Genomic DNA, 21,932 nt, shown 5'->3' with positions numbered 1-21,932 from the left:
ATCAAAATAATAACAAAATTCATGTATATATGAAATATCAGTTTTTGAATCGCAATGGTGTCTTAAGAATTCTACCAGTTCGAGATTGTCTTAAAGCTGATTTGATTTTAGACTGAGCCACAGTTAATTTGGTTTGAATTTCAATCGGCGTAGGTGCATTGTTTACACAATTTGGAGTTGTAGGTTTCTCTTGTTCAGGGGTTTGTTGTGGTAGAATATATGCTGGCTTCAATCTGTCTACCTATACATTTACTTCTTTATGCTTTATCCTGAGAGTAAAATATTTGGGTGACCGATTGATAACCAAATACGGACCTTCATATGGGGGTTCGAGTTGCTTTCGAACTCTGTCAATGCGAAGAAAAACATGGGATGTTGATTTTAAATCTTTCTGTACAAATAATTTAGGGATACCTTTCTGTTGCATTTCCTTCGGCCGAATCAATTCCATTATGCTTTTGTAACTTATAGATAAAAGTTCCAGGTGGTGTATGAATTATTTTTTCTTCAAAGAATTTTCCAGGAAGTTTAATATTCTTTCCATATACTATTTCCGCTATAGTATAGTTAGTATCGTTGCGGATTGCTGTTCGTAGGCCTAAAAGAACCGTAGGTAATGTTTCACTCCAAATTTTATTGTTATGGGCTTTTAAAGCAGCCTTTATTGATCTATGGAGTCATTCTACCTTGCCGTTGAACTGCGGGTGATAGGCTGTAGTGTGTGAAAGCTTAATGCCGCAGATTCTTGACAGGGTTTGAAATACTTCAGATGAAAATTGAGTTCCTCGATCAGTTATTAGATGCAAAGGTATTCCAAATCTTGCTATCCAATTGCTATGGTAAGCGTTCGATACAGTTTCTGCTGAGATGTTTTCGAGCGGAATAGCTTCCATCCAATTTATGTATCTATCTATACATGTTAGACAGTAGGTGTTACCATTTGATGATGGTAATGGACAAACAAGATCAATGTGTATTTCTCGAAATATTTCTGATGGCTTTTGATATTCGCCGATTATTGATTTCGTATGCCGGAATATTTTAGATTTTTGACATGGAACACAAGATTTCGCCCAAAGCTGAACATCGTTTTTGATATTTAACCAAATAAATTTAGAAGAGAATAATTTTACTGATGATTTGATTCCAGGATGGTATATTCCGTGAAACTGATGAAATATTTTCATACGATAACTCTTGGGTATATAAGGTCTAACATGCTATGTTGAAGTATAATCTTTTTTCAGATGGAAGGGAAAACTGTTTAAAAGTCAAATTTGTAGATTTCCGCAATGCTTTAAATTCGTCATCTCGCTCTTGTTCTTCGGCAATTTCGTCATAATTTATTAAGGCGATTTCTTCTATTCTGGATAATGTATCCGCTACTACGTTATTCTCTCCTGTAATGTACCTAATGTCTGTTGTAAATTCTGAAATGTATTGGAGTTGCCTAATTTGTCTTGGAGATGCTTTATCTGGTTTTTGTGAAAATGCATATATTAAGGGTTTGTGGTCAGTATACACTATGAATTTTCGTCCTTCTAATAAATGTTCGAAATATTTAATGAAAAGATAAACTGCAAGAAGTTCACGATCATATGTACTGTAATTTTGCTGTGTAGCGTTTAGTTTCTTGGAAAAAAAAATCCGATTGGTTTCCAACTACCATTTTTAATTTGTTGTAAAATTGAACCGACTGCCGAATCCGAAGCATCTGTGCACAACGAAAAAGGTAAGTCTGGATCGGGGTGACAGAGAAGAGCAACATTTGCTATAGCTTGTTTACATTCTTCAAATTTCTCAATTGCCTCCTCCGTCCAAGTTATTTTCCGATTATCTCTTTTCTTTGCGCCTTTTAGGTAGTCGTGTAAAACAGCTTGAGTACTAGCGGCGTTTTTCAAGAAACGATGGTAGAAATTAATCATTCCCAGAAAGGTTGATAGTTGATGAACAATGTCAGGCAATTTAACATTCAGAATAGCTTTTACTTTGTCAGGAAGAGGTTTTGATCCCTCAGGTGTAATTAGAAAGCCTAAAAATTCCAATTCACTGACTTTAAAAACAGATTTAGAAATATTAAGTCTCAATCCATATTTTTGTAATCTACCAAAAACCAATTTTAAATGCTTTTTGTGTTCCTGTTCATTATTTGACGCAATTAAAACATCATCCAAATATGGAAAAACAAAATTTAGTCCTCTAAATACTTCATTAATAAATCTCTGAAAGGTAAAAGGGGCGTTACGTAACCCAAAACTCATGACGTTAAATTCATATAGTCCGAAAGGAGTTATAATGGCAGTTTTTGGATTATCATTTTCATGAATAGGAATTTGAAAATATGCTTTATGCAAATCAATTTTAGGAAATATTCGATTGTTTTTTAAGATGTGGTTGAAATCTTCTAATCGGGGTATAGAATAACGATTGTTTGTGCATTCAAACTTCGGAAATCCCCGCAAGGTCGAAAAGAGGCATCTTTTTTGGAACCATATGAAGAGGACTGGCCCATTGTGATTTAGAAGTACGAATATTATCATTTTCTAACATATATTGGAATTCCTGTTTTGCTATTTGTAATCGTTTGGGATCCAGTTGTCTAGCTCTGGTATAAATAGGTTGTCCTCTAGTTGTAATATAATGCTCAACACCATGCTTAAATGTTGATACTGATAAATTCGGTTTTGTTAAATCTGGATATTGTTGTAACAAATTAGCGTATTTAGAATTTTTATCTAGAGTACTAATAGCATGATCAGAAAATACTGTTGTTACATTACTTCGAACAGATAGGTTAGTTATTCCATCAATTAATTTCTTATTGTGAATGCCAAGTAAAAGTTTAAATGGTACTATTCCGTTTTGAGGACCGTAAAAAATCGCCAAACTATCGTTGATGCCAGTGCTGCCAAAAATAATTGCGGCAACCCTAACGCAAGAAAGAAGTATAATAGTAAATAACTATTTAAAGATTATTGTTTTAATTTAGATAAAAGGTTAATTTCATATAATACTTTTTTATTATTATAATTTATATGAAAAAGGCTAAACCTGACTGAATGGAAGCATAAGAGTAAATAACTATTTCAAATCATTTTTATAATTTATATAAAAAAAAGCTAAACATAACTGAACGGATTCCTGCATCGCTATTTCGCTACCGAGCTATCGCTAAAGCATAATTTCATCTTGTTGGTTGTTCAAACATAATTTTCTATAATGAATGATGCCTTTTCTTTGAAAAAATTCTTGGTAAAGTGCAGAATCGCCCACTTATTTGTTTGGCAATTTTTACAAGGTTAAAAACAATTGAATTTTTATCAATTTTCTTTTACTTTTTAAGTGAAAATAGGCCGATGTGTACATAGATAAAGTCAAGGGTGTGCGCAGTGCCATTTTTGTGATTTTTTTTTAAAGTGAAAATAGGTCGATGTGTACATGGATTGCAGACTTTTCGTCATGGGCAGTTCCAAAATTGTTAAATCTATAGGATATCAAAAAAGGATTTGAAATCAAAAAGGATTTAAAAATTAAACTAGTATTTCAATGCCGTCTTAAGAAATATAGAACTATCTAAAATTACGCAATTTGAAATCAGTGCGTACGCTAGATTTGGCGCTTTTGCGCATACATTTTCGCTGCAATTTTTTACGGTCCTCAAAATGGAATAGTACCGTTTAAATTTATTTAGAAAATCAGCTCCTATAATAGCTTTATCAACTTTAGCTAATATAAACGGAAATTGAAATTCTCTTCTAAGTCCTAAATTTAAAGTTAAAATTTTAATTCCATAAGTAGGAATTTCCGTTCCATTAGCTGCGTATAATTTAAAATCATCTACTTTTGTAGTACATTTAGTCGCAGGAATGAGACTAATATCAGCACCTGAATCTACTAAGAACCGCAGTCCTGTGAATAAATGAAACTTGCGGCTGTCGTTGATACCAGCAAAAGTAGTAACCGCTAATCCTGTTGCCGTATGGGGGTTTTCCGACTCTGGCCAAGCACATGGCGAATAACATTTCTCAGGTCGACAACGATCACCAAACTTTAAATGAAAAAAACAATATTTACCTTTCGGATTAAATCTCCTTTTTGAACGGCTACGACTCCAAGATGTATTCCGGTGATAATATCTAAATCTTGGTCTAGAACGATTGCTTATTTGCATTGAGTCAAATTTTTGTTCTAAGGCAGCTATTCTTGAAAATAGAACATCATTAACGTTCGGCGAAACAGCATAAATGTTTTTTATAAACTTCATATCATGAATTTTGTTAGCCATCATGGACAATTTCTCTAAATTTTCGTCACTGACGAGAAGAATATTCTTTATAAAATCAGGCATCTTATCCAACCATAAAGATTTTAAAACTTTTTCAGGAAAATCGTCTGCGGCTAGACTTTTTATTTGCAGCAAAAGTTGACTTGGTTTATAATCTTCGAGATCTAATCCAGTTATCAAACGCTGAATTCTCTTATTTTCACTTTCTTTGAAAACATTTAAAAGTCTTTCTTTCACCATAGAATATTTATTAGGCTTAGCGTCTTTAATAATGTCCCATATATTTTCAACATACTTCGGTTTAAGCTGGGATATCAAATAGTTGAATTTAGTCTCTTCAGTCGTGATTTTATGGAAAAACCAAATGTCGGGTTCTTCACGCCAAAACGGTGGAATTTAAATGCTTACTTTATTCGCTTCGGCATCCATTAACGTAGTAGTTGCTTTTGTTTCTTTTTCTGTAGTCATGTTAAATAAACAAGTCGAACTCTCCTGAGCCACCAAATATAACAAATATAAACAGTACGCTTTTATGGATCTTCCGTTGATACAATATAATACAATGCAAATAAATTCTTACTATAAAATAAAAAGATTACCATATCAACATCAAATATAACTTTTTATTCACCAGCTCAGTAGTCAAAAATCTCATCTTCTATATTTTAACAAACAAATCGAATTCTAAAGATGAAAACTGTTGCCAAAACGATAATACAATAATATGCAAAGTAAGCATTTATAATTATTAAAGTATTATGAGTATTAAAATATTGTGAGTTACTTTCAAACTAATTATTTATATTTTATGCCGTTACAGCTCTCTTTTCAAATTTGTCACGCTCAGCATTGCACGACGAAATGAAACAATTTAATAACAATTCTACTAACATTAGCTATTTAGATGCCAAATCCGTAACACTGGTGGATTTCTGGGCAAGGTCTTCAGTACAGGGCGTCGGCGTTTCCGTGTGATGATCCCTTCCGATAACGGATAGTGAAGTCATATTCCTAGGGTCTCTGTATTCACCTGGCTATTGGACTCTCAAGATTCTTGAAATTTAAATGTGAGGCCAATGATGCATGATCCGTGCGGAGCAGGAATTTTCTGCCGTATACATAATGATGGAAATGTTCTACGGCTTTGACTACGGCGAGCAACTTTTTCCTGGTGACACAGTAATTCCTCTCCGGTTCAGACAGCATGTACTCCAGTAACCAAAGTTGAAAGAAAGAGTAACATCCAGAATCCGTATCTTCAGAGAGCATTGCATCGAAGTTATTGCGGAATGCGCAATTAAACGATGAAGAAAGGAATGCTGCCGATCGTGTCGTTAAAGATCTTCAAAATGTTTTCTCCCGCTCTTCTTCTGGCGTGCGTCGAACCAGTTTGACGCGACATAGAATAGATACCGGTAATCATCCACCAATAAAGCAACATCCAAGACATTTACCAATTGCTAAACAGGAAGAGGTACGAACACTTTTAAAGGATATGGAAGAAGGCGTCATCGAGCCTTCAGCAAGTCCATGGGCATCTCCCATCGTCCTCGTCAGAAAGGAAGACGGATCAACAAGATTTTGCGATGACTATCACCGGCTGAATGAGGATACGAACTGAAAACCACTTTTGGTGCAAATGTCCGTATTATGGAAGTTTTAAGGATATTTGACTAAAACTATTTATTCTACTTATCTGCATGTAGAAATTAATAAAGAGAAGTTTATTCTCCAAGAATTAATAAACTGTCATTTCAGTAGTCATACCATTAGAAGCAAAACGGAAGTTAAAGCAGAGCATATTATTTATAGCTCGTGTTATAATTTTGCTCAATGAGTCTAATTTCTTGCTTAAAAATAGATATCAATATATTATTTAAATTAAATGGTTCTTGTTGATAATGTTTTTAACCCTTACTTAAAAAAATTATCTACTGATTTAAAAAAAAATCTGTAACATGTTACCTATTTTTATCATCAGTATCTCATCCCGTAATTAAACAAAATATCTGTTATTTTGCAGTGTCATTAGGTTAGCTTTGAAGCAGAAGATGTGATAAATGAGCAATGACCTCGCCGGGACTTGAATCTGGTCCTCTCGAATAAGCGCCAAGTGTGCTACATTTACACAACGATGGCAAACTGGAAGGAGGGGGAGAATACTTTTACACTTCCCCTTAAAAATGGGCGACTGGGGATTAGGGCACCTAATCGCCAAATCATGGTGGTAAGGAATTATTGTCTACCACCTTGTAGTTAGGGCTCCAATGTAGAGTCGTTAGGTTCTTTCTTTCGATGCAGGATAACCTAGCGATATTTATAGTACTTTCTGCTTCTCGAAATTACTAGAAAGCAATATGAGGGTAGAATTACGGTTACAAATAACACAGTAATCAATTACATTTATTCAGTTTCAATGCATATTACGGTTATACAAGGATCGGACCAAAATGTCGACAAATGTTCACCATGTTTGGCGACTTTTGGAGATTTCTTGCCAAATTGCTATGACTAATAGCTAAAACTCGCTCGAATGTGTATTTTATATGGAGTTGAAACAAGTAGAACAGGAAGTGTGTTATTAATCCTTGAATCTTGCACTTTTATTATTGATTAAAAGTGCTCTTTATTTATTTAGCTTTTTTAGATAAAATATATTGTATAACACTTCTATTAATAAATTTTCTTCTTCAGTATTTAATTTAAAATAAAAACCGTCGAGAGAGAGAGGGGAGGAAAAGTACAAATTTTCTACACAGCTCTTGATCATATCTGCCATTTTTCGTTGAGTATCAAAATGGAAATTTTAGACGTTTGACTTGACTTGATTTGAAAGCTGACATCCCACCCTAAGTATGTATAAAAACCAAATCAGTGAACTTTTGGTGGAGAAGTAAGCATTATAAAAGTTTTAAGGGTATTTCATTAAAACTGTTTATTCTACTTATCTGCATGTAGAAATTAATAAATATAAAATAGACGCTTCTCGAATACGATCTAAGCGTGTTAAGTCACACAACCATGGCATGCTGAAAGGACGGAGAAAATACTTTTACACTTCCCCTTTTAATGGACACCTGGGGATTAGGGCACCTTATTGCCAAATCATGGTGGTGAGGAATTATTGTCTGCCACCTTTTAGTTAGGGCTCCAATGTAAAGTCTTTAGGCTTTTGTTTGATGCGGGAGACTTGAAAAATGAGCAGTGCCAGGACTCCAACCTGGACCTCTTGAAGACGCGTAGTGTGTGCTACTGTTTTACTACGATAGCATGCTGTAAGAAGGGAGAAAATGTCTCATAATTCATTAAAAATAAATGTATTGACATATACGAGTTTCCATAATCAGTACTGAATAACTTATCATCTGCCCTTGTATAACCACGGTACCCAAGAGCATGACCGCTAATACGTACCTGGATATACATTTTTTTTTTTTTTTTTGACTTACTCGGAGAAGGACTTGGACTTACTCGAAGGGCAAGGCTTACTCGGAGAATATTACACAAATATTCTGTGAGTAAGTTTGTGGTTTTGTATTGCCTAATAAATATTCTGTGTTTGCTATTATAACTACGCTTTAGTGAATGACCCGTTTACATCTTTCGAAGGCTAAATGGTGGTGTGGACACTGTTTGGTATCGTGGTTAATTAGAATCAAAGGTAACTTGGGTTCATGAATCAATGTTCCGACATTTAGTGATGTCACAGAAATGGAATTTATTAGAAAATGTGTAAAGCAGTATAAATAAGATAAGGCGATATTTTCAAGAATTAAGATGGCTGATAAGATGTCAAAAGTTATGAAGAAAAAAAAGGTAATGAAGACAGCAGTTGAAAGTGCACAAAATATGATCGAATTTAACATTAAAAGAAACTAATAAAATGAATTAGAAATTTTAACTAAGCAATTTAAATGTAAAGAAATTAAGCTGAAACTGATATACTTAGTTCTTGCAAAACTGGAAGATTTATATTTTGCAAGCAATTTCTTAAATTTTGAAATTTGGCCAGTGAGTAGAGGAGGCTTCAGAAATGTCAAGATAAATTTTTAGTATGAGCATTTTGTCGCAACACAAATAAATTAAAAACAAGACAGTAAATTAATCAAAATTATGGTGATATTTCTAATTGTCTAGAAATTAGTAGATGGAGTCTACGATTCAAAGAATTTACAATAATGGATGTTTGAATTATACATTGTACAGTGATGTCTAACATCACGTGCTGAAGAAACCATATTACGAATTTTTTACTCTCATAACAGTGAAATCTCTTCCTGTTTTTCAGCTATGCAAAATCACAGAACAACAAAAGTTGTCTTAGCTGAAGTTTCGTAAAAACGGATATGAAAATATATATATATAAAAAAAAAGATTTAAGTCCTTAAAATAACGCATAAAATTCAACTTATGATTTATAACTTATTACATTAAAAAATAATAATAACATACTTTCGCCTTCGTAACACGCTCTTTTGCACTGTTTTTTTGTTTTGAAATTATTGCCATTTGATTGACATCCACCGTAGATGAATCTTTTGCATTTTTTGCCATCGTAGTACCAGCGTAGTACATATGCTTGGCAAGGGCCTGTATGTTTCTTAAGTCTACACCAAAAAGCACCTGTAATGCAGAATGAGAAATGAAAAAATAAGTTTTATTTTTATTTTTTAATCTTATTCTTTTTTTTAAATTGAAGAGCGAGTTTCCTATAAGGGTAATGTTAATCGCTTCTGAAATTCGCGTTATCAAAAATTGTTAGTTATGATTTGACGTATGTGTACATTTCCTGTTACATGAACTATTCTTTCACATGAACTGTGAGCTGTATACTGCCAAAGGAACACGGGTTTCAAAGTCTACAGTTATCTGAAGACTTCACAAGATAGTGTTATATACCAGAAGACCGACTATTCTGCTCTCTGCAGTGATTCTGCTCTCTGCAGTGATTCTGCTCTCTGCACTGATGCCCCGCCTACTGCAGCTTACAAAAGAGGGAGTTTAACAAGGTGAGGACAACATGTGCATGACCAGACGAGATTGGATTCGTGCGGTAGGCACCATATGAAGAGCAAGTAAAGCTATACGAACGGAGAGCTTGAAGACATGCACTGAGGTGTATGGAATAGCTGCGAATAATGGAGCAGCCGCTACACGCATTTATCGAGAAGCTTCCCCGACAGACATCCACCACACCACAGCTTAATTGCACTTTTGCATCAAAATTTGTGCGACTACGGGTCATTAAAATGTGGCAGGACAAGTCAGGATAGGTCACGATCAACTCGCTCGGTTTTTAGGGAAGAGAGTTTGTTGGATACGGTGGAGAGTAATCCAAAGACCAACATACGAGCCATTGCCTCTCAATTCAGAATGCATCGTACCAGTGTCCATTGTGTTTTGAACGTCGAGTCTTTCCACGCCTTTCGTCTCCAAAGGGTTCAGTTAGTGCTTCCGGATGACCATCCTGAACGTGTGCATTTCGCACAGTGGTTCTGCAAGAAAGTGCCACTGAAGTTAATTTCCTAGCTTATGTGTTGTTCATAGATGAGGCCACATTCAATAGGGATGGCGTATTCAATCACCACAATCAGCATTTGTGGGCCCAAGAAAGCTCCCACGGTGTGCGGCACCACGCGGCGCAATAACGCTTCAAAATGAATGTGTGGACGAGTTTAATCGGCGATTGCTTAGTCGGGCCATACCTTTTACCATCCAGGTTGAATGCCGCAAATTATCTGATCTTTCTGGAGCATGTTCTTCCCGCTTGCATGACGATTCAACAAAAATTCATGTTCCACCAAATGCGAGGCGGAACATGTGGTTCCAACATGATGGGAGCTACTGCTCATTTTAGACTGGATGTTCGCAGCCATTTGAACAGATCATTCCCGCATCGATGGATTGAGTGTAATGGACCGATTCCCTGGCCCCCACGCTCACCGGATTTATCGAACCTTGATTTCGTTTTATGAGAAGTGTGTTGTGTATCATGATCCCGTTGTGTCTGAAATGGATCTCGTGGCAAGACTCGCTTGCGCAGCTGTTACAATCAAAGAAACTCCCGGTGTATTCGAACATGTCCGGCAATCAATTGTCCGTCAGTGTCAGGCATGTTTGGCGTCTGATGATGCAAACTTCGAGCATCTGTTGTGGCATTCAATCTATCGTACACCATTTGTATTCCTGTCCACTAAATGTTTCAAATTAATCACTCTCTTGTTTCTTTCGCCATCTTCTCTGCTACCACTTACCCCTGACATTTCCGGGCATGGGTTCCTATGCAATTCTTAATCCTTATCATGTGCCCTACCTCCCCTAGAAGTTTGTCGCACCATTTACAGGACACCCTGTATATGCAATTTAACCCCACTAAAATGAACAGGGTTTATAACGAATCCCCCGGATATGACGAACAAACTTTAAGTTCCTATCCAATTTCCTCTAAACTTAATATTTTTCTACCGATATAGGAAGCCTCCAGTTGTGTAACGGAACTGGAGGCTCCCTATATCGGTAGAAAAAATTCCATTGGAATATTTGTAAGGTATTTTCTCCCACCTTCCAGCATCCCTTTGCCATGTAATGGTAGCACGCTCGGTGCGTATTCGAGAAGTTCAGGTTCGAGCCTCAGCGAGGGCATTGCACATTTTCACGTCTCTAGGTTAAAAAAAATCTAATGTCTCGACACATCTTCTGGAATTTTTCAAAAGGCTTTCAAGTTTTAAGAAAAACTTACTAATCCATAATATCATCCACATTTAAGATATTAAGATCCACATTTCATTCATAAAAAAATGCCTTTACGTTACTTTTCATCTGTCTTACGTTATGTTTTAATTATCTTATCCTCACTTTTCTGTGTGCTCTGAACAAAGACTCTGCGTAGCAAAAAAAAAAAAAAAAAAAAAAAAAAAAAAAAAACCTGCAGAACGAGGACGATATTTTAATGGTCCTCGTTCTGCAAGAATGAAAATGAGTTCTCCGATTCCATTCTAATTCTTCGACTGTGTTATCAGACAGAGCTCTATTCAAGGATAATGTTATGACAGAAATTTTCAAATTTTTGGTATTGAGGGATAGAAGTGTGCGCAGGTGTCTGATGTGTCACTCAAGCATGAATCTGGGTTTAAGTAGTTTGGATAATATGACAAACACGTCGATTAAAACGCTTCTCTTCTTGATGAACTACTAGTGATAGGAAAATCTTCGCGACTTATTACAGAATCAACTTCCGAAATCGTTTTCGGTATGCTGATCAAAGTGATAAAGTGATAATCCACATGGAAGAATCGAAGTGATGAATTTATTATAATAGAACTTAAAATGAGAAATGAATCGAAGAATCTTCTTCTGCTGCTGATATAAATGTTGATTTGAAAGGCAATACACGGAATGTAAAGTCCCTACGCATATCAATAATGATGTAATATTTCAAAATTTTGGGCAAAAATATGGATAAAATATTCGCGCAATTTCCAACCAGTGGAAAATTAGATTACTTTCGTGCTCTGGAGTTAGATAAAATTAAAGATAAATTTATCAATAAATTTTATTCATGTTATTGTTTTTATATTTTCAGAGATAAATAATTATTCATAGTTATAAATGTGTATATCGAGAAAGGATTAGAACAATGATATTTATGTTAAATAATTTATCAAGTAAGTGTATTAACACATACGGTAATTGGAAAAGAACAGCCAACAAATTTAATAATAGTGTTTAATCATTGCATTTAAACTGTTATATTATTTCTTAAAATTAGATTTAGTTTCACTTCTCATGGTAGGTATTAGAATATCAATCAATTTATCAGTATATTTGTGATTCATTATTCGATTTTTATACGTTTTTTGTAAGGTAATCGAATTTACGTTTTGGGATCAGATATAGCGAACCAAACTTCCAGTCCCTTGAAGTTCTTTATAGGGGCTTTTAACTGTATTTATATAAAGACATTACAAAGATATTTCAGTCTTTAAAGAATCATGCATGTACAACAAATTTCCTTCTATAATTATTTATAACAAATAAAACGAAATTCATAATTTACCTATAACGTTGCGCGCCTCCAACTTGCACGCAACCAAGAGGTGACTGTGAAAACTTGTATAAAAGATAGAGCCTTGTGAAGTGTTTAAGTCCCTTTTTATTCAACGTAATAAATTACAATTGCGTCCTCTTGACGCTTACAGACTGTGCCAACTTGGCAGTCAAATAAAAATAATAACCTGAAAAGAAAGTAAAGACAAGATTCTAACTACGAGGCTCTCTAAAATAACTAACTCACCGCGTTTTACAATACCGCTGCTAATTCAGCAGACTTGGAGCTCACTGGAACAATTACCACTACTTCCCGCCAAGCACATAGGCCGCAACGCGGGGTTCTTCAATTCTCGCTAACTACCTCCGCGCTCGCTAAGTAAGAATATCACACCGAACTCGTTTCCTTCTATTTAAATCAGAATACTTCCGCTGATAATTTGAATCCTTGCGCGTTCTACTCAAATTTACATATTCTGGCATTGGCAGTTCCAGGGAGAAGTAAGGCTTGACAGGAAAGATAGTTTAAACTTAAAATAAATGTTAGTTAAAATAAATATAAACCCTACATACCAAATCATATTTTAGTAATACTTACTTCCTAGATAACACGTTTTCTTGCACTCTTGTTTCGTTCGAAAGTTGTTGGCATTACCACCACATCCACTGTAAAAGAACTTTACGCATTTGGATTTTTTGTAATGGAAGTAATATCTCTTGAGGGAATCTCTGCATTTACCCTTCACTCGTGGGAGCTTGCATGGATCACGGGCTGTAATGTGTAGAAAAGTATAAGAATACGTATTTCGTTATTATACTTTTAATGTCTTTGCAAGACTTTGCAAGATGTAGATAATTCTCATTCTTGGAGAGAGAAAGCAATGTAAACTATGTAAGATTAGATAAAGCAGATGTAGAGACGCTATGGCATAAAAAAGGTATTTGAAAAAAGATATTGGATTTCAGGAATAACTGATAATTTAAAAGAAAAAGATTTGTTGACGATCAAAACCTAAATTTGAGAGGTTTGAGGAGATTATTAAATTCGCAAACTCCTGTTATGAAATAAAATTGCTTTGGAATGTGAGTAAATTTCATTTTTTGATAATCACATAATTGCAGAATAAAGATTTGAGTCATTAAGAAACGATTTAATTGATAGATTCAAAGGTTTTACAGAAAAGGTGCATATCTCTGTACTATACCCCTCATGAAACAGTCGTCAGAAATGATATATCTGCAACGAAATTACGAGTGTTGTTGGTACTTCATCTCATAATCCTGATTGGTTACTGCTTAGCGAATGTATAGATTCAGATCAAATTCAAATGTAGATTTGTTTCTTATTTTAATCAAATTTATTTTTTATAAGATAGTATTCAATGTCGAAACTGAAGAGACATATTTTGTAAATACCTCTTGCCAGGAGGTATTTATTTATTAGCAGAAAGCCGTATGCATTATTTGTGTGATTTGATCCTTGATTTAAATTTATTAATTGCCTTGAATTCATATGAGACAAAGTCGTACGTGTTTTCAAAGGATAACGATTGATAAAAAGAGATAAAAGAAACTAACCATTTTTTACAAAAGTTCCAAGCAAGGCAGAATTCCAGAATGAAGTTTCAAGAAAGCATACCGAGAGAAATACAGACTATAAGACATTTTTCCTTTCCCAAAATTAGCTTGCTTTGTCAGCATCAAGTTCTTTGAGAATGTAATGCTTGGAGAAAAGACCATTCTTTCAGAACCTAACGATATTGGGTTCACAAAACGTCTGAGTGTCAAGTACAGTTGAAACATTTGCACCTCAAAGTAAACGTAATTTAAGACTTCAGGGCAAATGGCTGCGCCGTTGAAAGTGGCTGGCTTACAGTCGTTCACAAGATAGAGCATGTTTAAAGTTTGCGTTTTATTTGCACGTGATAGAGCTGGTACTGGGCATCAGAAATTGAAACAACTTGCGAAATATTATTTCAATAATTATAAAAATGTTTTTGAATATTCTGTGGACATGAGGCTACATTGAATCTAAAACTTCCATTATAGGCCATTTATTGGAAGTTGATAGAGAAAATATTGACTCGATAAATTATTAATTAGACACTGCTACGTAAAGTGAATCCAAGAAAATTATTGAAAATGAAGCCAATAACCGAGACTTTGGCTTTGTGCGACAAGCAAGTATTTTCTCTTCGCGCCGTAAAGATTGTGGGCCACTGGATATATCAGTATAATCAGAATCTGAAACTAACGAAGGAAACTTTAAACCTCTCCTGAGATATAGAGGCAGAGATAGTGTGAAACATTCGACTGAACATTGAGAAAATTATTCACAAAATTATAGATATATTAGACCTGAAGTTCAAAATGAAATTATGGAGTACTGTGCTGGTCATATAAAGGTCCAGGTAGTGATAAAGATTAGCTTCTCTAGTATTTTTCGGTTTTATCAGATGAAACAGCAGATACTGCAGGCATAGAGCAGCTTTCTATCTGTGCAAGGTATTCTGACCAGTCCTATTCGTTAAGAATTTCCTGGTTTCGTCCCCATCCGTGACTGCACGGGAGAAAATATAGCTGCTCATATCCTAGATAGCCTGAAAAGTATAAGAATAAACTTGGATTATATAAGAGAGCAAACTCTGATGGGGCAAGAAATATGAGGTTCTACTATAAAGAGGTACAGGCCTGTATTTCTAAGCAGTATTCACTTGCATTACATGCATAGTGATTCAGATTTGTGTTGGCATAATAACTGAAGTATATGATTTTCTTAATACACCCAAAAGAGAAGCTACTTTGACAGCAAAACTCAATGAAACGTTCCGTAGTTCAAATAAGAAAACGTCTAAAAAACAGATGAATCCAGTTCTTTGTGTTGAGAGACGCGATGCATTCATTGTTATTATGGATCTTGTTACATGAACGGTAGAAACGTCGAATAATCTCGCTCGTTGAAAAGAAAGAGAAACCGCTATTATAGTTAGTCATCTGGGATGTGCTATTAGAAGATCCGGGTTTATTGTAACCTTACATGTTCTGGTCAGGACATTTTAAGTCAGCCTGACTTTGAATAAAGTTGTGCAGAAAGAAGATACAGCAATGCAATGTACTGAACACGTTTTCAGTTCTTTTCTGAACGAGATGAGAAGTAATGATATGGAGACATTCAGACATGTGTTTATATTACAGCTAAGGCTTTGGGGGTGATCTGGATGTTGAAATAACTTTACCTAAAATAACCAAAAGACAGAGTCAGAGATGCAATGTAAAAGTCATCAATACAGAAGAATACTTTCGAATTGCTGTGTTTTTGACATTCCTTGACTATTTTATGTAAAAAATTAATAAACGACTGCTGAAACACAATACACTTCCAGATGGTAACTTATCTTAAGAATGTTAAGCAGCATGAACAGATGCAGTATTTAATATAAAAATACCAGGAAGATACAGACAAGTAGCCAGTTTGGAAAAATCACCGAAATCTGGTGTGGAAGCTCCTCATGTGTGTAATACTGAACAATTTTCAGCAGTAACAAAACTACTAAAAAGTAATCCTTTCAGTATCTACTGCTTCGAATGAAAGAACGTTTTATTCTCTTCGATTACTAAAGTCCTATTTGAGAAAAAGAATGAGCCTGTAAGGATCCTAAGTTTTACTAACGTTTATTTTATTTTAAATCTTTACTATCACTTCTTATTTTCTACTTCCGGCCAGAATTAAAAGCTTTAACTTATTTATGCAAATTTGTCTTGCGAACGCCAAGTACTTAAGTTGTGGCTTTTTGCCAAGCAAGAGAGAGGAAGGAGTTATTAGAAGCAGGCCGCTTGCCATAGTAGTTTTATTCGGTTGCTGGTTGCCTTCAAGGCCAGAGGTTTAATCCTCGTGATAATTTTAAACGTATCGTAGTGTTAGCAGTTCTCTGTACTACATACGGCTTTTTGTTAATATACGGCCAATCTTGGAGTTAGGCACTTCTTTATTAATCCAAAGTTAGTTTAGTTAGATTTTTAGTTAATATTTTTTATATTCTTACGTTCAGACCACAAGTGGTTGGTCTCTGTATTCCGAAGTTCCGGAAATCATTGTAAAGAGAGAAAAATAAAGGGTTTCGTATACCCTTCCTGTGTGTATTGTCTACTTCCCAAATTTATTGAACATAGCTTTAGTAAGCTCCCTGTTCCGAGTCAGGACAGTTAATGTTTCCAAAGCAAGTAAGGAGGAACACAGAACCTGATAAGCCAAGATCAAGTAAGTTCACCTGATATGTTATATATATATCGTGATATTTCTGTTGATGCCGAAGATATTTTGACTCTTCTTATTAAGAAGAAAAGACGTTTGGCAGTTTGTTTGTAAGTGCATTAAAATGTTTTGTATTAAAATGTGATTTGTTTTCATTAATATCCATAAAACACTTTTACTTCGTTTTCAGAAAAAAATAATATTCGAAATACTATACTCCACAAAAACATTCTTTTCACCTTGAAAATAAACAGTAAAATTTGAAATATTAGTTGAAGTAGGAGAAGCCTCCCACGAAAAATTCCTTGCTACGCCTCTGATGTCTGATCTTGTACGTGTATTCAATTTTCTTTTAATTTAAATTACTTAATTATTGCTTGCTATCTTCCTTTCGTGTATGATCAAGAATGACAAAATGCTTGTAAGAATTTTATAGCTCTTGCATCTTTTATTCTCCTTTTTTTAAAAATATTTTAATGGGCATGAGAGTGATTCTGAGAAAACATCTGCTATTACTAGTAATACATTTTGATGAAGAAACTTCTTTTTTAAATGGCCGGGCGCTTTATTTAATAGCCATTAGCCTTACGCCACTAAAAGGGCTGGAAACGGTGGCCATTTCATTATACAGGATGTATCAGTAGAGCGGTGACAAACTTTCAGAAGAGACAAAGTACACCTAAACGATGGGAAATCACATAGCAATGCAGGGTCGGAAACGCTTTTCTGGTGCTGTAGTGATGACACAAAACGCAAAAAAGGGACACAAATAGTGAGACAAAACATATTTTATTATGTTTAGTACAGCAGAAATCTACAAATGAAAACAAAAACAAACAACGATAGTCATTAAAGAAGGTGTCTGAAATTACGACTCGGGACCATGATGCAGGCCTCACTTTTCTGGTTGCATGGAAGATCTACATCACGAATCGAAGATCGCATGGAAGATGCATGACGGTCCGAGGTCGTAATTTCGAACACCTTCTTTGATGATGATCATTATCTCTCTGTGTTATTTTTTTCATTGTTTGGGTTGCACTCCGAATAATAAATATCTTTTTTCACACTGTTCGTCTTCTTTGCTTCTTAACTTTTGAGTCGTCACTACCGCGCCAGGAAAGCGTCTCCGACCATGCATTCCTGTAAGTGCACCGCTATGTACTCATTTACTCACATAGGAATATATAGGTGTGCTCTGTCTCTCCTGAACGTTTGTCACCGTTGTACTGATATACCCCGTAGGTGGCCACCGTTGTCTCGTATGAAAGGACGAACAGTTAAAACCATGCCTTCTCTGGGATTCGAACCCGGGCCCATCGCTACAGCAGTCAGGCTCCCTAACCACTACACTTGCTGGGTAGCTTTACGAAAGAAACCTTAAATTAATCTTTAAAACTTAAAACTGTATTAAGATTATTTTCTTTCCATCTTATGATTAAAAACTCCTATGCTAATATATATTTCTAAATTCTTAGCAGTGACTTCGCTAACGAAACGCACGCAAACTTCCTTAAGATGACTTCTCACGTTTCACGTGATTTTTGAGTACACTTCAGGCTATTACTTTACAGCAGTGATGTTAAGCACCGATCTTTATTTGTGCTCTAACAGAAGTAATCGTCTAAGTGAGGTGATCGCAATGAAAACTTTTACCAGACTGTTCTTCGGCGATACTTGATACATTTTAAAGAAAAAAGCACAGAACAGAAGAAGGAGCAAACCTTTCCTTGTAGATGAAATGTGTTTATTTTATAAATGAAGCATGAACAAAAACTGAAGATGTAAATGATAACAGAAGTTGGAAACATGATATAAATATAATACGACCAACATTATAGTGGAACGTAATGTATTGTCATAAAAGTCGTCGCAGGACATTTACCGAGTTTCATATCAGTAACTAAATTATTTTTTTCTATATATAATCAATACCATATTTAATAATTATAGTTTCCTAAAATTTCCTTTTTTCTATTTGAAAAAAAAAAAAGGAAGAGCAAATATTTACTATTTTATATGCATTCAAATAACTTAAAAATAAATAAAAATTAGTAAAAGTATATAAAACAATCAAAAAGAGGAAACAATCATTTTCGTGAAAATGCAATACGTACGTGAAAGTGCAACGGCTGAAGTAGCGAGGAGAATCACAGCTAGCGTCATTTGCTTCATTATGGTTTTGGGGAATGCAAAACTGTAAAGGGAAAAAAATCTACTGTTAGGTTTCCTTCATTTCGAAATTTGTACTCTGAGTTTAAAAATTCACATAAATGTTTTTTAAAAGCTTCACTGATAATGATTATTAGTTACTGGTCGATCGTACAAAACAATGCTGAGAATTCTAACGATAACTCATAATTTTAACATAATAACTAGAATAGAAAGCTAAAAAATATGTAAAAAGAAGCTAATAATTTGTCATGTCTTGATCTGATGCGTTACGAGATTTATGATTTAAATTTCATAAACAGATAGTTTGAGGTTAATTTCTATTCTTATTTTCCTTGGATCTTCGGGATTCTTTCTCAGACTAGAAGTTACTGTATGGGAAGTGTCAGTCAAAATGCCAGAGCTTAAATGTTTGTCTTATGGAGCTTTCACCATAATTCTGCCGCCTTACCTGTGAGAATCACCTGAAGCAACTGTATAGAAACTGTCTACAGTTTATTAACATTTTAATTTTGTTAACACTTACCAAGAGTGGCACCTAAAGTTCTGTTAATACTTTTACATTTTGGATTGCATTTTGTATTAATAGTTTAGTAATACCAAGGACAAGAAATCTTGTATTTAGCCCTCAAGTGTTAAGGTCAAGCTGTAAATTATCTCGCATCGTGGAAGTTATAATGTTTTAAGAACTTTATATATCACATACTAAATGGTAGAACTATGCGTGTGGATACAAAATTCAGCTGTAATTTTACAATGATTCAAAATTGTATCAAACATTGTTTCGTAATTTTACCGAAAATTCGTCACAGTTTAGAATTTCATGTTTAATATTGACTTGACATATTTAATCTTAGCCAGTTAGCGTTTTTATCATTGAATGAAAGTATTAGCAAACTGCGGAATTTCTTTTGCATTGTTTTCATTTAACGTTAAAAGCAATTTGTATGCAAACAGTATGATATGTGAAATATATTAAAATAGGAAACCCCTTAAACAATGTTTGCTGTTTATGATCTTTAAAATTTTGAGCTGAATATTTCATAAGATTTACTTGTTAATATACCGAAATTTAAAATTTCTAAAAACATTCTCGAATAATTTTAGTATTCATTGGAATTGTATATATGTTACGGTGAATCACCGAAATCTGGAGAATGTCGACTTTCACCGGTGAATGTCAACATTCACATAGTCTCTTGGTGTATGTCCGAAATATTTTCGAAATACTCTTATTTCTGACTTACACCGGTCAATGTCGACATTCACCATGTACTAATGATTTTCTTCTCCATAATTCAGTCGCGAATAAACGTACTTGAGACTTGAAATAAGAACTTAAGAACATGAGAACCTAAAACACACAATACATGAGAAAGGAAAATAATAGAAGTTAAAAACTTACTTAATTAGTATACAGTACGTTCTAAATGAGAAAATAAAATAACGGTAATAAAAAACTTATTAAATTATGTGATTTAAATCTTATTTATTGCAACAACTTAAACTATTATGGCACTTTATGACCTCTCTTTTCAACTTACACCAGAGCATATCTGTGATTGTCGACATGCACCGGTGAGGGTCCGAATATACAAGAATGTAGTGCAATATTCGATCTTTCACCAACGTATTTGGTGAATGTTAACATTCTCCGGTGAAAGTCGACATTCTCCAATTTCTGTCTTTCACGGTAACATATACAGCAAATACAAATAAATTAGGCCCATTACAAACATTTAATTTTTGAGATTCCAAAGTTGTTTGCTGTATTGGACTAAAGTAACGATTTCTGAGGCATTATTACACTGCATCTCTCAAAACGTGTCTAAAAATGAACACGTTGGCTTTTAATGCCTCATCTTGCTTCGCTGCATTATTTGTAGTATTTTACCTTGTACGTAATGCGAATATGCAATAACTTCCCTCATTAAACACGTCGCCGGTGAGCGACCTTGTGTTTAAGGCTGCGAAATACTTTGAGAGCCTGATGGATTCTATTTTTAGTAACTGAAAGAGCTGTTATTAATATGTATCATTTGATTAGAAGCATATGCATAAAAACATCCTTCCGTGTACAGAAATAGGCATAATTAGAATTTACTATAATCGAATAAAACAATACATCCTTCACAAAGTTATAACTTTAGTGTTATTACCATTTACCAGTTTTTATAATTTTAGCCTTTGCTATAACTTCGCCTTTCCGTTTCCTCAACAGTGTTGCCAGATTGTGCGATTTTTCGCAAATCTGTTATAACGTTGCGCGCCTCTAACTTGCACGCAACCAAGAGGTGACTGTGAAAGCTTGTATAAACCACAGAGTCTTATAAAGGGTTTAAGTCCCTTTTTATTCAACGTAATAAATTACAATGGCGTCCTCTTGACGCTTACAGACTGTGGCCACTAGGCAGTCAAATAAAAATAAAAACCTGAAAAGAAAGTAAAGACAATATTCTAACTACGAGGCTCTCTAAAATAACTAACTCACCGCGTTTTACAAATACCGCAGCTAATTCAGCAGACTTGAAGCTCTCTGGAACAATTGCAACTACTTCCCGCCAAGCACATAGGCCGCAACGCGGGGTTCTTCAATTCTCGCTAACTACCTCCGCGCTCGCTAAGTAAGAATAACTCTCACCGAACTCGTTTCCTTCTATTTAAACCATACTACTTCCGCTGATAATTTGAATGCTTGCGCGTTCTACTCAAATTTACATATTCTGGCATTGGCAGTTCCAGGGGAAAGTAAGGCTTGACAGGAAAGATAGTTTAAACTTAAAATAAATGTTAGTTAAAATAAATATAAACCCTACATTTGCCGCTGCCAGAATTTGGAAAACTTGGAAGCAGGTCCTACAAACGACCTGTTGTAAGTTTATCTAATTCTGAACTAACTGGCGAAAGCCTCGTTTACACAAAAAAAATCTTATGTAACAATTATATATTAAAATTCTGTTATTCGTTACAAAGCTTTCTTCTTACAGCCACTCTTCCTGGACTTCATCAATCAATCTTGGTCTTTCCTTCCAGCATCTGGAAGGAATAAGTATCAGTATCTTTCTACATACATTATAATTTACACTTTCTTGACACAATAAATTTTTGTTTTTAACGATTCGTTTTTCTTAGTTATTGCTTACTTCACATTCATTCAATTTTTCAAGCATTAATTTA

At 34.6% G+C, this 21,932-nt stretch overlaps 1 protein-coding gene across 1 annotated transcript in view; it reads right to left on the bottom strand.

Moving 5' to 3' along the window:
- LOC118194974 (papilin-like) overlaps positions 1 to 21,932 on the bottom strand; it is a 92,204-nt gene that overhangs the window by 53,401 nt on the left and 16,871 nt on the right. The window contains exons 2-5 of the mRNA XM_085823035.1: positions 18,701 to 18,780; positions 12,930 to 13,103; positions 8,738 to 8,908; positions 4,075 to 4,680 (exon numbers count right to left, since the gene is read on the bottom strand). Of these exons, the coding sequence (XP_085679161.1) occupies positions 4,075 to 4,680; positions 8,738 to 8,908; positions 12,930 to 13,103; positions 18,701 to 18,758 (1,009 nt within the window). The 5' untranslated portion in view covers positions 18,759 to 18,780. The remainder of the gene's footprint in view (positions 1 to 4,074; positions 4,681 to 8,737; positions 8,909 to 12,929; positions 13,104 to 18,700; positions 18,781 to 21,932) is intronic.

The sequence above is a fragment of the Stegodyphus dumicola genome, chromosome 8, assembly GCF_044657685.1.
Source record: "Stegodyphus dumicola isolate Sdum_Otavi_A_Nest chromosome 8, ASM4465768v1".
Classification (NCBI taxonomy): domain Eukaryota; kingdom Metazoa; phylum Arthropoda; class Arachnida; order Araneae; family Eresidae; genus Stegodyphus; species Stegodyphus dumicola.
Note: the sequence above shows the minus strand (reverse complement) of the source record. Positions and strands in the feature narration are given on the sequence as shown.